Here is a 14,259-nt window from a genome sequence, read left to right on the forward strand (position 1 = left end):
ATTTGTATCTGTAACCACTCTTTCCCTGCTGCCACCAGAAACACAAATGTTTCACAGAGCAGACGGAGGAGAACGGGCTAATTTTGATAATGGCTCCCATCTGTTTGAGTACAGTTGTCAATATCTCTGAGTCCATTCCTGAAATTAGACCTGTCAACCCGTGTCAAAACTGCACTCCTATCATCAGTCCATCCATCCTGCCAGTCAGGCAGCTATTAATGCCATGAGCCACATGTTGGACCTCACTGAAAAACACAGACTGACAGGCAATTACCAGATGTTTCAAGAATCAGAATCAGAATCCAGTTGCAGGTACGTTGACACATACAAGGAATTCGCTGTGGTGTCTGATGGTGAGAACATAAACATCTGAGAAAAAAGTTGTAACAGTAGGTTAAACATATAATGATAATAAAAGGAAAGTATATAAAAAAAACGAATTAGCACAAAAAAATAATAAAGACAAGTATTTACACCACTTCAATTTAAATATACAAAAGAACCTAAAATGCAAGAAAACAAAAAAAATGTAGGACATTGAATATATAACAATATATGACAAACTACACTGTTATATTTAAAGTGGTGGGCTGTGCAGAAATGGTTTTTGGATATATTTGATGGAAAACAAATAAAACATGTTAACTCATCCTGTTATACTCTATCATTAGAAAAAGCTTAAAGTAAAAAGTGATGTTGCTGCGCCCTAATGAAAATAAAATAAATGAACAGAGAGAAGATGTAGGCTCTGTGCACCTGCTCCAGTTTGACACCTCAGATTCTGCGATGAATCCCCTTCTGCAGTCGTTTTCATGCTCCGAAGCCAATGAGTGTTAGAGATACATCACAAGCAGGAGACAGGCTGGCACCATTAGCAGGGCCAAACCATCACTAAGCTTGAAGTGTTTTTATTCCCCGAGATAACTGTATGTGCAAACCTGGTTTCTGTGACATTAGTTTCCTACCTGGACCTGTTACTCAAACATGTTTGTTTTTTACCAGAGAACTTTGCCACAGCAGCTAATGGAATAATATTCATCTTTTCAATTGCTCCGTTGACAGTACATCTAATAGACTTGAAGATAAGTATTTGACGCTGAGCCAGGCGATGAAAATGAGTTCAAGTCCCCAAAGCTGCAGGTTCAGCCTTATCGATTATCCAATCACAGCACCCAGCTCCTGGTCTGTCCATCACTCCATCTCCATGTGGACGGACCTTCCAGCCTTTTCTCCCTTTATTCCTCCATGGCCTCATCACATCAGTGTGTGTTAGGGTGGGGGTTGGGGGTGAAAGGGCTGCAGTGATCATGGGAGTGTGGAAACCCCCCCTGATGCGAAGCAATCATAGCCGGCTCTCTATCATCCTGCCCCCTTCACTACCTCCATCCAACCTCTCCTCCCTTCCATTATTCCCACCTCACTAGTCAGAAAATTAGGGTGACACTTGGCCCTCTCTACCTCTCTTACCTCTCCCTGCATCGTCCCTCTTTCTATTTCTCACCCATTACCCCCAGTTCACTGGATGGTATATGGAGGGTGACACTGGGCCAATTCAATCTCTTATCCCCGTCACCCTCTCCGCCTGACGAAATGCCACACGCCTCACACACGGGCACACACCTCACACATCCCGCCCTGCTGTGCTATACACAACTCTCTATTTCCTCTACTGTCACTTCTGCTTTGCATACGTTTGTCTTTTTTTTTAACCTTATTTTGACTTTTAACTCCTATGCGTCTAAGGGAATATGTCGCAAATAATGTCATATAAAGCAGTAGTATAGTATGTCGAAAAAAGTAAGTATAATATGTCAAACATATCATCAAATAACATATTGGTTTAGGATGTCAAAATATTTGAAAAAGATGTATATTATAATATGTCGAGAAAAGCTATTGTAGTATGTTGAAAATATCATGAAGAAAAGTCATAGTATAGTTTGTGGAATTTTACAAAGAAACGCTGTAGTATGATCGAAAATATTAAGTCACAGTATAGTATGTTGAAAAAATGTGTACATATTCATAGTAAATAATGTGTAAAAAAGTTGTTACGGTATGTTGAATATATGTAGAAAAAGTTATACTTATATACTTGTAAAAAATATTATATAAAATCATCAAAGTAAATGATGTTGGAAAAAGTCATAGTATTGAGAAAACTCATAGTAAAGTATGGCAAACAATCTTAGTATAGTACATCATAAAAGTTATAGTATTTCATGGCAAAAACATAAAAAAGTCACACTATAGTATGTTGAAAATATCCTGTAAGGAAATCAGTGTAGTATGTCGACAGTCTTTGTGATTTTGTATCTTCAAGTTTTATATTAGGCTGTGTGTGTAAGTAAAGAAATGCTTTGACCTTGGTTTTTGTTGTGGCCACACCATTAACGCCTTGTAATGCCGGGTATACACAAGGTGTTTTCAGAGCGTACCTGATGCCGTTGGTTTTGTTGAACCTGCACGTTTCTGGTCAGATTCTGATGACTGCAGCAAATTGTTTGCACAGTTTTAGCCTGTGAAGAGGTCTGGGAGGTTGACCGGTTCTTTAAATATTCATCACCAAGTGTGCACCTTGCAGGCGACTGTGTCCCGGTGGAGTTCGGCCCGTGTCAGTCTTAATCTGGCTCATAGTACTTCTATATTCACGCCATAGTATCTCAGAAAACAATATATTTTTAGAAATGTAAACTTGCCAACTGCACGACAAGAGTTCACTCTGCAAATTGAAACAAAGACAAAAAACAAACAGGAAATGCTTGGTTTCATAATAAAGTTTATTCTATATTACAAATAGTATTTTGTTCTTGACTGCAAAATAGGAATGCATTATATTTACATACACAGGTATACAATTAATTATAACAAAGTTAGAGAAGCTCGCCTTATATCCCCCAGGTTTCGTTTTGATCTCTCAATAAGATACTCTTTATCTTTCAAATATGGTCTAATAAAAGTATTTTCTAGCATGTTTCTGTAACACCTGCTATAACACTGAGCTAGGAGGACATTTTAAGTTCCTAAAAAACGTTTGAAGGTGGAAACTTTATCTGTGGCCTTGGCAACACAAGGTGGCTACTAGCAGACGACCTTTGTTGCAGGGAAAGATACGGGGGTGGAAGGAAGGACAGGATGTTACACCGGGGGGTAGATTCACAACGACAGAGCAGGACTCACCGTGTGTTATCTCTAACACACGGCAGTGAGGGGACACTTTGGGTATCTAGACACAATATACATTGGCTACGTTAATGAAAGGGGGTTCAGAAGTACGTTTTTTACAATATTAATGCCAGCTTTGCGTGAATTATTCAAGTCCCTTAATGAATCTTTATTCCCCTCATTTTCAATATGATTAGTTTGATATGTTTATTCCATGTCCAGCAGACGCTTTGTGAATGTACCCCCTCCAAGTTAACAGACATTCATCCTACTGTATCTGCAGACTGTGATTCATGGACAATGACTTGGACATTTCACACACATGTGACACAAGGGCTAAGAAAGAAACAGTCACTAGCCAAAATCAGTCTTAAATGTAAGTAAAACCTATAAAAACTATAAAACCCATTGTGCCACTCCTGTTAGAAAGTTGTTTATCTCTATGCTAAATCATGTGTATACATTCTAAAAGGAACAGTAACATGTTTTTGTGACACATGGTGGGTGGCGTGCTAATGCAGTCAATTGTTGCTCTTTATGAAATAAACTGTTTGCTTTCATAAGTGGCCATCTTTAGTTGCTTGAGTCCAGCTTCATAACTCAAAAATGCAAAAGTACATTTTCTGTTCTGGGCTCAATTGATATAGAACAAATGTAACAGAAAACTATAAAAAGAAGATGTAATAGCAGCAAAAACAGAGCAAGACTTAACTTGCATCTACTGTGTACTAAACTAATAATGACCTGTGATGAAGGACAAGGGACACACATGTAAATCTGGGCTTATGGTGTCTTTGTGTGAGATCCATATTCTAAAAAGAACATTGGCTTGTAAATGAAGTCCAAAGTAGCAGTACTGTAGAAGTGTATGTGTGTATATATATATATATATATATATATATATATATATATATATATATATACATACATACATATATATGTATATATATATCTTTGAGCAAGGCAGTTCCATTTCATACCATCCAAATAGGTCAACATGCAAGGGTATATACTATCTGTTTTATGTAGCATCTAACACGTCACAAAACTATGGGCATGAGGTTCTGCAGTTTGGATAAAGGTTCCACCTTAAACGAAAGTTATAGTTTTTATTACATGAACAATCCACTTTTCCATCTCGTTTCTTCCAAGCAAAAGAAAGATAAAAGAACACATCCACATCATCATTGCAAGGCTTAGTTTTCTTATTTTTCACTTTTTTTTTAAATAAGTTTCTTAAATTGTTTACGTTTTACATGCGCTTAAAAAGCCAATAAAGGACCCAAGGTGGACCTAGGGCGGTCTTCACACATTCACATCACCACATGGGGCACGTTGTCAAGGCAAAAGAAAGGGCAGAGGTCAAAGGTACGGAGGGCGCCTCCATCAGCTTTCAATCACGCTCTCCAACAAGTCGGATCTACTTTTAATGTCTATCGTTTTCTGTCTGTCCTGCCGTGATGCTCACACTTGTTGCGTTGCTGCTCTGCTTGATCAGATTTTTTTTTTTTAGGTTTGGAGAAGGCCACCCCTGCCGCCACTGAGGAAAAGTACACTAATACAGACAAGAGCGCCTCAACAGTTACACACTCAAGAGTTGGGGTTTTGCCGTATGCAACTAGCTACCATCTCCAACGCTTGTGCAAAACAGAAAGAAACTGGTAGGTCAGGAGCCGGACACGGGGGGAACGGTGTGCCGAGAGCTGGAGACCCAGGTGATGGAGAGAGGAAGGAGGGGGGGCTCACCTCGCCCATAGAGACTCTCCCCTCGACACACTGAGGTCAGAAAAATCACACAGGTTTCTAAGAGTTCCAGTCACAATATTTTTTTGTCCTAGAAGTGGTTGACTTTACATAGTCCTTTTTTTGTCCGTTCCTCAGTGGCACTTTACAAATACATTTTTGACCGTTTTGAAAATGTCAAGCTCCTTTGGTTTTTGGCTGACCGACTTAGTCCATCTCGTTTGATTTCTCCACACAAAAGTCTTTAAATAAGAACATCCTGGGAAAGGAGTGCTACTCTCACAGCAGACCCCTTCAGGGAGCAGAGCTGCATTGAATCATTCTTCTTATTGTTAATGTTGAAGCAGTTTCTTACCCAGTACATTTCAGTCAGCTTTCCTTTTACCTCCGCTAGGGTTGGCGTACATATCTGGGCAGTCAGGATCTTGTGCAGCTGCTGATTGTGTGTGTTTCTGTGCGTGTGTGTGCTTTGATAGACCGTCGCAGCACCGGCGACACAAGACGAGGACTGCTCGTGGTGTTTGATCAGCAGTCGGAACACTGTGGTCCAGGGTCGGTAGTGTGCTTCTAACAGAGGATCCAACTTGGGTCGGGGCCTCTAGGGTTTTGTCTAATAGTTTAATTTAGCAGTAACCACATAAGCCAGATGGAAGCAGAAATCATGAGCATTTTCTTTGAAGTAATGTATGCTGGGCAGGGAAAAATGTGCGAATGTTGCAAAGTGATATAGATCTGGGATGCTCTGGTTTGTCAAGTTTTTGTGTCAGTCACATTTCAATAACGGAAAAGTTCAGAGAACCACTAAACCTTCCCTTTCCCCATCAGTCTTTTTCTTAAATAAAACTCCAGCTACATTAAAGAACAAAAGAACATTCTAGGTTTGCCTGGACTCGCCCCAAATTTCGCAGATATGTATGCTTCGCTTGTAGGTACAGTGTAAACTTGGCAAACCATCCTTTTCTTCAGATGTTCATTTGGCTTGCAGTCATCATTTGTGATGTTTCCTCTTTATTCCGTACACTTAATATAGAACTACATAACTGGACCGCAGAGATGGTTTATCTTAACTATCCTATTTTGAAAAAAGTTCTCAACAAAATGGATAACCATCATTGTGGTTTTTAAAGAATTACCTATCGGTGTAAATTCTTGAAGGCAACATAAAAATGTTTTTCCCCTCTCTTCTTCAAGCAGGGGGACTAAGTATGCCAATGTGGCCAGCTTTCAAGCAATCACCCCTTGAAGCCTTCTCTGTGGTGAAGCTGAGGGATCCCTGCATTGCACTGTGGGGAAACGCCAAACTCAGCCCTGGACCACCCCTCAGATATCTTCAGGTAAAATAGTCTATGCAGCAGAGTGGATGAGGAAAACAAATTATCTCTCGGGGAAGAGGAAGCAGAAAAAAGGTCAAGGAAGAAGTCATCATCTTTGAAAGGCGGAGGGAGGAAGTCACATGATGAAAAAGATGGGGACAGGTCTTCGCTCAGGCACGGCTCGGTTTCTGATGGGGTCTTTTCCCAGTGCGCCCTGGGAAGTGCGGTCCTCAGCTCTCCAGACTCATGAAGGCCACCACCTGCTCCAGCTTGAAGGCCAGCCTCTGTTTCCGGGCTGCTTCGTCTTCCTCCAGCGAACACACAATCTGCCCGCAGCAAGGGGGGGAAACACACATTACTCAAGGTACTCAACATGACAAAATCATACCAAGATGTTCCAATGGGTTTCCTATTTACTTCTTTAAAGCCCGCGTCACACTGTCCCGAAATTGAGACCAGATGGACACACGATAAAGGAAACGTTCAAGTTTGTCTCTGATCGTAACAACATCGAGCCATTCGTGAGGGCATCTTAAGCCATCGTATGACCGCCGGTGGAGTTTCTCAGGCTCCGGCAGCAACTTCGTGAGCGGTGGCAAAATCTTTGGCATGCCCAAAAATTGCTGAAAGACTTACGAAGGTTCATCGTGTTGAATTCATGTGTCCATTCTGCCCTTCGTAAGGCCATCGTGAGGGCATCTTGTCAAATCGTATCATCTTCGTCTTTACTTCGTGTGACCATCGGTGCCATCGGGCATTTTTCGCCTCACGAAGACAATACGAAGGAAACAAGAAGCTGCCCGATTGTCTTAGGAAGGCAACACGACTACGTGAAGCCCTCGCAATGCCGTTGTGTAACCATCGTATTATTAATATAGTACGATGGCATCGAGAATGTATTTATTGCACAACAAAATCATGTAAACATATTATGCAAATAACCCAATTTGTGTGTATGTTTAAATGTTAGCACCCCCCGAAGAGGCACAAGCTCTTACGTTGAGTCTGGATACACAAGTCTACGACCATATTTTAGTGTGTGGTTCGGGTGCCATCGTGTGGCTTGCTTCGGCTGTTGCTTGGCTGTTGACCAAGTTCGGGGCCATCTTCGTGCAAAATTCACAATTTCATATTCGTCTGTCCATCTGGTGTCAATTTCGGGACAGTGTGACACAGGCTTTAGGGGCAGCGGGTCTCAATTGTACATCATCTTAGCTATTGATTTCTCAGTATTACGTACCTCCTCAGTGTATTTTTCCACATAGGAGTAAATCTCACTGAGAGAGCTCATGGAGTTGAACTCGTTCACGTGCATCCGTGACTGCTCTGCCAAGTAGGCGTTCATGTCCTGGTCGCTGATCGCTTGCATCTTACCAATGTCGGAGTAGTACCTAAAGAGACAGGAATATTAGAACAAAGCATTAACACTTAGAGGAGCAGAATACAGCCTGCACTGTTTAGTGAAGATAGTGCTGCTGTCTCCTTGGAGCTCATTACTCCTGCAGTTCTTTGAAGATATGTAACTAATATATGTAACATAGAGGTGTGTTGCATAGTTACAGGACTTTAACACACACACACACACACACACACACACACACACACACACACACACACACACACACACACACACACACACACACACACACACACACACACACACACACACACACACACAGCATTGAGGTAAAGGTAATCAGTCACTGTCAGCAGCACCTGTGTTGCCCCTATCAACTATGTTAATTAAAGCTGCTTATTTACATATTATATTCCTGTAGCTGAGGCCCGGGGTTTGATAACTCTGGGATGAGTCTTTTCCAGGACACGGGTCTACAGAGCAAACTGAGCAAAGGAGAGGCAGGTGGGTGATGCTCATGGCCTCTGCACACTCCAACACCTGTTCAGTGCTGCAGGGGATTCTTTTAGAAATCAGGTGTGCTTGTTTTAGGAAACAATTTGATGACACACAATCTTTAATGTCTACAATGCATACATTAATATGCATATAGCACTGAATAATCTAAATTAAGGTTGATTTCAGCTATACGACCCTAATATTGTCCAATAAGCCAATAGAACAATTTAAATCTTTATTGCAAAAATGGCAGTTTTTAAAGAAGAAAAAAAGTGACAAATTGTTCGCTTTGCAATTGCACTGATCCCTAGTATGCAAACCTCCTTGTAAACAAGTAGTGTGACAGTATGACAGCCATGATGGATTTGTCATTGTCTGGAGACCATCAATTCCCACATCAAATTCAAGGCAAGTGTCAATATCTCAGGAGCTGGCTTCACTCCACAGCCCTGAATTAATACTGTAACATCAACATGCTGCAGCAAAGTTAAAGCTCTGTGGGACGGCTCTGCCCAACTGCACTGCCTCCAAATCCAAACTGCTGAATGTGCATCTGCAGTTATTACCTTATATCATTATCAGCATTCCACAATCCTTTTTTCACAGTTTCTGCAGCATAGTAAGAACTTAAAGGTCCCATGTCATGGCCATTTCTACCTATCATAATTCCATTTCCATCTAGAATAGATTTACATTGTTCAATGTTCCAAACTCACATTGGTTTTCTCATACAGCATCTCTGTATAGTATGTGTATTCACTCTCTGTCCTACACGGCTATGAGCCCACTGTGCTCTGATGTGTGTTTATCTGTTACAATGGATTTCTTAGCAACCAGAAAATGACACCAGTAATGACAAACAGATGAGAATGCTGCGTGGGGTGTGGGTGCCGTGTTGGTGGGATGTTGCGGGGCTCACTGCTCCGCCCTTTGAGACGCGGGGAGCAGACAGTGTGAGCTGGATTACTGGTGTCGTTTCCTGGTTGCTGCGTGGGGTCTGCGAGACACGACGAAACTCAGCCTGAACTCAGCCTGAGCACTGAGTGTGTGGCGAACTGTGAGTGGAGATCCACGGAGCCGCGGCTGAGAAAACATAAGGCTGAGTGAGTGTATGTGAGGAGCTCCACGGATTGGTCCAGTTGGACGTTACGTCACTTGGTACCAGAAAGAAAAATTAAAATCTCCAACGATGCGTTCTGTGGCAGCATAGACAGGTCTTTTCTGTGTTACAGTTACAGGGTGTACTTTGAGGGTTTTTGACTCTGTAGACCGTTTACATGCAAAAAAAGTTACATAACACACAAGGGGACGGGTAATAACCGGAAAAGCATGACATGGGACCTTTAATTCCTGCATGTGTTCTGTCCCTACAGAGAAGTACTGGGGAAGCAGCAGCAGAGATTTCCTTTCATCAGCCGGCTCTAGGTAAGAGCATCATGTCTTCACAATCGGGCTCTGACACAGGGGAGAGAAGGAGGACATCTCTTCTGTCTATGTTCTCTCCCTTTTCAAAGGTGGAGCATTCTGCCTTTGAAATCTTCCTCCTTTCAGGACCCTTGCTTTGGCTCGGCTGGACAGCAGAGTGAAGCGGCGCTGGATCCACCCTCACTCAGTCACTACTACTGAGGCTGTTCCAACTGAATAACACTTGTTCCAACAAACTGGCAATGAAGGCATAACCTATACACTTGAGAGTACAGCATGTTTAGTTGTACAGCTTTTAAAACAAGTATGCATTTGAGGTCTTTAAGAACATATATGACACACACACACACACACACACACACACACACACACACACACACACACACACACACACACACACACACACACACACACACACACACACACACACACACACACACACACACACACACACACACACACACACTCACACTCACACTCACTCACATCTGAGTAAAACTCATATTTCATTTTTTGTCATATGTAAGGGGATTCAAGGTCCTTCTTACAATGTGTTTATACGAGTGTATAAGTGAAACTAACATCATAAAAATGTATTTTTTATATATATATATATTTACAGAATCTGTCAATAAACAGGTCTATGGTGCTATTATTTATACATATGAATCTCAAGTACTTGAGATACTACACAAGTACTAAATATGAATATGCCCAAATATCTGATTGAACTCTGTGCATAGTCCCACAGTAGAAGTTCCTGCATTCTAATAGTGATATTTGATAATTGTTCAGCCTAACCACACATGTCCATGTATAAACCAGCAGAGGACACTCACACTTATGTGTATATATGGGAGACCACAGACACACACAGGACTAATGAGTATGGTCCTCAGCCTGCAGCCCCTCATGTGGTTCCTCCCCTTCAAGCTGCTCTCATTTATTCTCCCCCAAAGCTTGCCTTGTGACAAAGCTTCCATCCCATAAATACTCTGAACTGCTTCATACTGCCCCATCCTTTATTCAGGACCTCTTTCTCCTCCCCTGCTGTCAGATAGAGATTTAACAAATTACCAGCTTCTACTGCTTTCTATTGTCAAACTGTTTTTACCGCATACACTGATCCCGTTTCACTCTAGATCTCCTGCCCTGGGCATCCCCATCCATCCCAACTGTGTTGTGATTTAGATAGTGTTTCATGGCCCATAGATCACACAGCTACAGGGTTTGTCAAAAACAAAACAGGCCTAATAGAACCTCTCTCTCTCTCTCTCTCTCTCTCTCTCTCTCTCTCTCTCTCTCTCTCTCTCTCTCTCTCTCTCTCTCTCTCTCTCTCTCTCTCTCTCTCTCTCTCTCTCTCTCTCTCTCTCTCTCTCTCTCTCTCCATCCATCATCCATCCATCCATCCATCCATCCATCCATCCATCCATCCATCCATCCATCCATCCATCCATCCATCAGTAGGTGTGAACATTCCAGTGGTAGCTGCTTACCTCTCCACCCAGCTCTTGTAGCTGGGAATGTCCTTGGCATAAAGCAGCTTGTTGGAGGGGGAGTCCTTTCCAAGGCGGTGTTCTGAGGTGGAGCAGGAGTCCATGAAGGTCTGGGCCACCACAGACAGACAAGCGTCTGTGATGCTGCTCTTATGGATGTCAAACACAAACTGGGGGTTCTTGATGACGTTCACCCAGAAACGCAGAGGTAGGCTGCAGGGAGAGGGAAAGAGAACGAAGTAGTGAGCACACAAATTACAAGTTTTAAGCTTTTCTCTTTTATCACTGTTTAATAATGGTATGCAGGTGTGCCGCAGCTAATCAACAATGAAATGGGTTTTCTTTAAATGTTCAAGTTAATAAGAAAAGACAATGCTGTGGTGTTCAAATAGCCACACAAACAGACTGTTGTGATACTTGACACTCTTGTATGTATGTGTCCAGTTGAACTGCTCACATAATAATTCCCTAAATGATATTTTGATATTTGCTACAGCCAGTCAGGCAGTAAACATGAACAGATCATGCGCCAGCAGGGGGACGAGGATTCATTCCCTTTCAGAGCTAGTACACAGGCCTGCTGTTTCCGACGTGCTCTATTTGATGTGTGTGCTCAATTCAATAAAGCCTTTATCTTTAAAACCAGGTGGTGGCTGGCTCTCCTTCTTTCCAGCAGTGTCCAGGGGTTCTCACTGGGGGCCACACAGTTCATATTGCCTTGTTTGTGCAAGTCGGTCCTATTTTGTGCCTGTCCAGAATAATATAAATATACAAGTGTGTTTATTTGCCGGGCTTGTTCTGCCTAAAGGAATAGATATAGGGCCACTTTAATCTGTGTATTGCAGTGGAAGGGCTCAGGTGGCGTTACAAAAGAGCTGAGTGGTACTTGGATCTCTGTATAGTATCTTTACTATTCTCTGGGCTGTTTGCTTTTAGCTGATGCTGCAACACTCCAAAAGGAAGGACACTGCAGTCTAGCCTGCATAGGAGTTTTTCTATATGGCGCAATATCAAAGGATTAAGGGGAAATAAATCTGAGAAGTAATGCAATCATTTAAATACCACCGGTGCTCCCCTACCATCCCACTTAGCATTTATCCTAGCACAACCACAGAGCCATGCAGATGTACTATCCAACAAAAGAGGATTTAGACTCAAAGGAAGGAAAACTGCATTATGACTTTAAAATTAATCAAAGCAAAGAATCTCATTGGGATTAGGAGCAGGGATCAGAGTGATATTAATGCCACTGCTGTGCGGCTCTGATTGTTGACGGTCTGCCCAGCTGCCCTCTGTGTGATGGGGCAGAGGACACTAACATGATGAGGCTCCCTACATGATGTCTGCACTCAAAATGCTTACCATTATAACATTTACATATTATCTTTTGTGTTGAAAATAAGCCATTTTTTTTATTTTCAGTGGTCAACCCACGCTGAGTAAGATCTGAATGGTTGCCATGATCAGTCCTCTCGATCAGGGATTAGGTTACATGTCAGCTGCCAAGATCAAGGGCAACTCTTATCCTCAAGGAATTACACTGGCCGAGTTACAAGAAGCCCTTTAGCTCAAAGAGTACTTCCCTGCGCATCAATTTAAGACGACAAACTGCTGTAAATTCAAACTGATTTAAGACGAGTGTTTACCTAATCTCATTGGAAGCATTTGAGCATGCCATAGAAGTGAGTAATAATACAGTACTATGGAGCATGGGCCCTTATAAAAATAAACTGCTAATCCGCATCTCCCCAAGAAGGAAAGATTACCAATCTGCTGCTTTCTAATTGTCAAGCAGCAAAACAACAACACAAGCTCCATTTACTGTTCTCCAGGGTTATAATGTTGACAGACACCAGACTGCAAATGACAACAGTGTTACTGCAGTCCTTCAGTAGCATGTTAGCATTGATTGACACTTCTAGCACACAGAGCCAGCCAGCCTCTGAGTGCCAGAGATGTGGGATGTTGTCCCAGTCCACAGATGGCCAAATCAAGTTGCTTTGGTCACAGATGTTGTGATCCAAGGCATCCATTGGAGACGTTACGGCACCAGCAGGGATCTGACCCAGGGTTAAATATAGCTGCTTTACAAAGGTGAACTGACTAGGCAATGTTCCAGCTGGACCTCCATACTGTAGGTACAACCCTTACTGAACAAGCTTTACTCCAGGACAAAAGCTTGAAACTTAATCTTTTTCAAATCACACAGCTAACAACTTTACTGATTACAGATAGCTCACCTCTAAAAGTCCTAGTGATTGCATTAACAATATGGGCTGAGATGGAAGTATGACAGCAGATAGGGGGTTATCTGCATGCAGAAAATTATTGTGCCAGTTTTGCACAATAATTAAAATTCTGTCTGTATCCCGACATGAAAAACACAGTGCAGACAGAGAGACGCACACACACACACACACACACACACACACACACACACACACACACACACACACACACACACACACACACACACACACACACACACACACACACACACACACACACACACCAGAAGAGTGAGGATGAGAGGAGACGCTGACACACTGCCGCTTCACCAAAAGATACCATCTGGAGATGCTCTTGGAGCCAGTGACTCGTGCAGGCACACACTTATTGTACACACATACCAGCTAACATCACAGCTCTCACACAAGGCAGAAACTCACATGGTGACTGCATTTGTTACTTTACTTTAACTAAAACTCACACAAGGTTCAGTAGCTTGATTGAAATCCAAGGGACATTGTGTGGTTTAGCAGAAACCCTATTGTTGTTACTACCCTGTTGCAAAGATGACCTTGGATGCTAAAGGATCAAAGATAATTTCCTGGTCTACATTAGATCCTGGACACAATCTGCAGGTGTGTGTGTGTGTGTGTGTGTGTGTGTGTGTGTGTGTGTGTGTGTGTGTGTGTGTGTGTGTGTGTGTGTGTGTGTGTGTGTGTGTGTGTGTGTGTGTGTGTGTGTGTGTGTGTGTGTGTGTGTGTGTGTGTGTGTGTGTGTGTGTGTGTGTAAAATCAATGAAAATCTGAAATGTACAGCTCTGAAAGCAAACACGATTGCTGCCCAAACAACTATTTTCTTTCATCTATTTAATAAAAAAACCTTTCCACTTTTTCAGATATGAAAAACATTCCAGGTGAATTTTAGTATTGGTTATGCAAATCTTCGCTTCATAGAGCTTCTATTATTATTTTACCAAAACAATAGTTAGTTGGTCATTTACAGAAATATTATGAAATTAAAATAATACAAGAAG

At 42.1% G+C, this 14,259-nt stretch overlaps 1 protein-coding gene and 1 long non-coding RNA gene across 3 annotated transcripts in view; one reads left to right on the top strand and one right to left on the bottom strand.

Annotated features, from left to right (window-relative positions):
• Positions 1 to 6,227, top strand: part of LOC307023340 — a 104,772-nt gene extending 98,545 nt beyond the window's left edge. Inside the window, exon 3 of the long non-coding RNA XR_013803683.1 lies at positions 6,100 to 6,227. This is a non-coding gene — a long non-coding RNA (uncharacterized lncRNA). The remainder of the gene's footprint in view (positions 1 to 6,099) is intronic.
• plxna4 (plexin A4) overlaps positions 2,763 to 14,259 on the bottom strand; it is a 229,002-nt gene continuing 217,505 nt past the window's right edge. For both annotated transcript variants that reach the window (XM_079656550.1, XM_079656549.1), the window contains exons 30-32: positions 10,998 to 11,210; positions 7,462 to 7,612; positions 2,763 to 6,547 (exon numbers count right to left, since the gene is read on the bottom strand). In XM_079656550.1, coding sequence (XP_079512676.1) covers positions 6,452 to 6,547; positions 7,462 to 7,612; positions 10,998 to 11,210 — 460 coding nt within the window. In that variant the 3' untranslated portion in view covers positions 2,763 to 6,451. The remainder of the gene's footprint in view (positions 6,548 to 7,461; positions 7,613 to 10,997; positions 11,211 to 14,259) is intronic.

This window comes from Notothenia rossii, assembly GCF_949606895.1.
Source record: "Notothenia rossii genome assembly, chromosome: 10".
NCBI classification, from domain to species: Eukaryota; Metazoa; Chordata; class Actinopteri; order Perciformes; family Nototheniidae; genus Notothenia; species Notothenia rossii.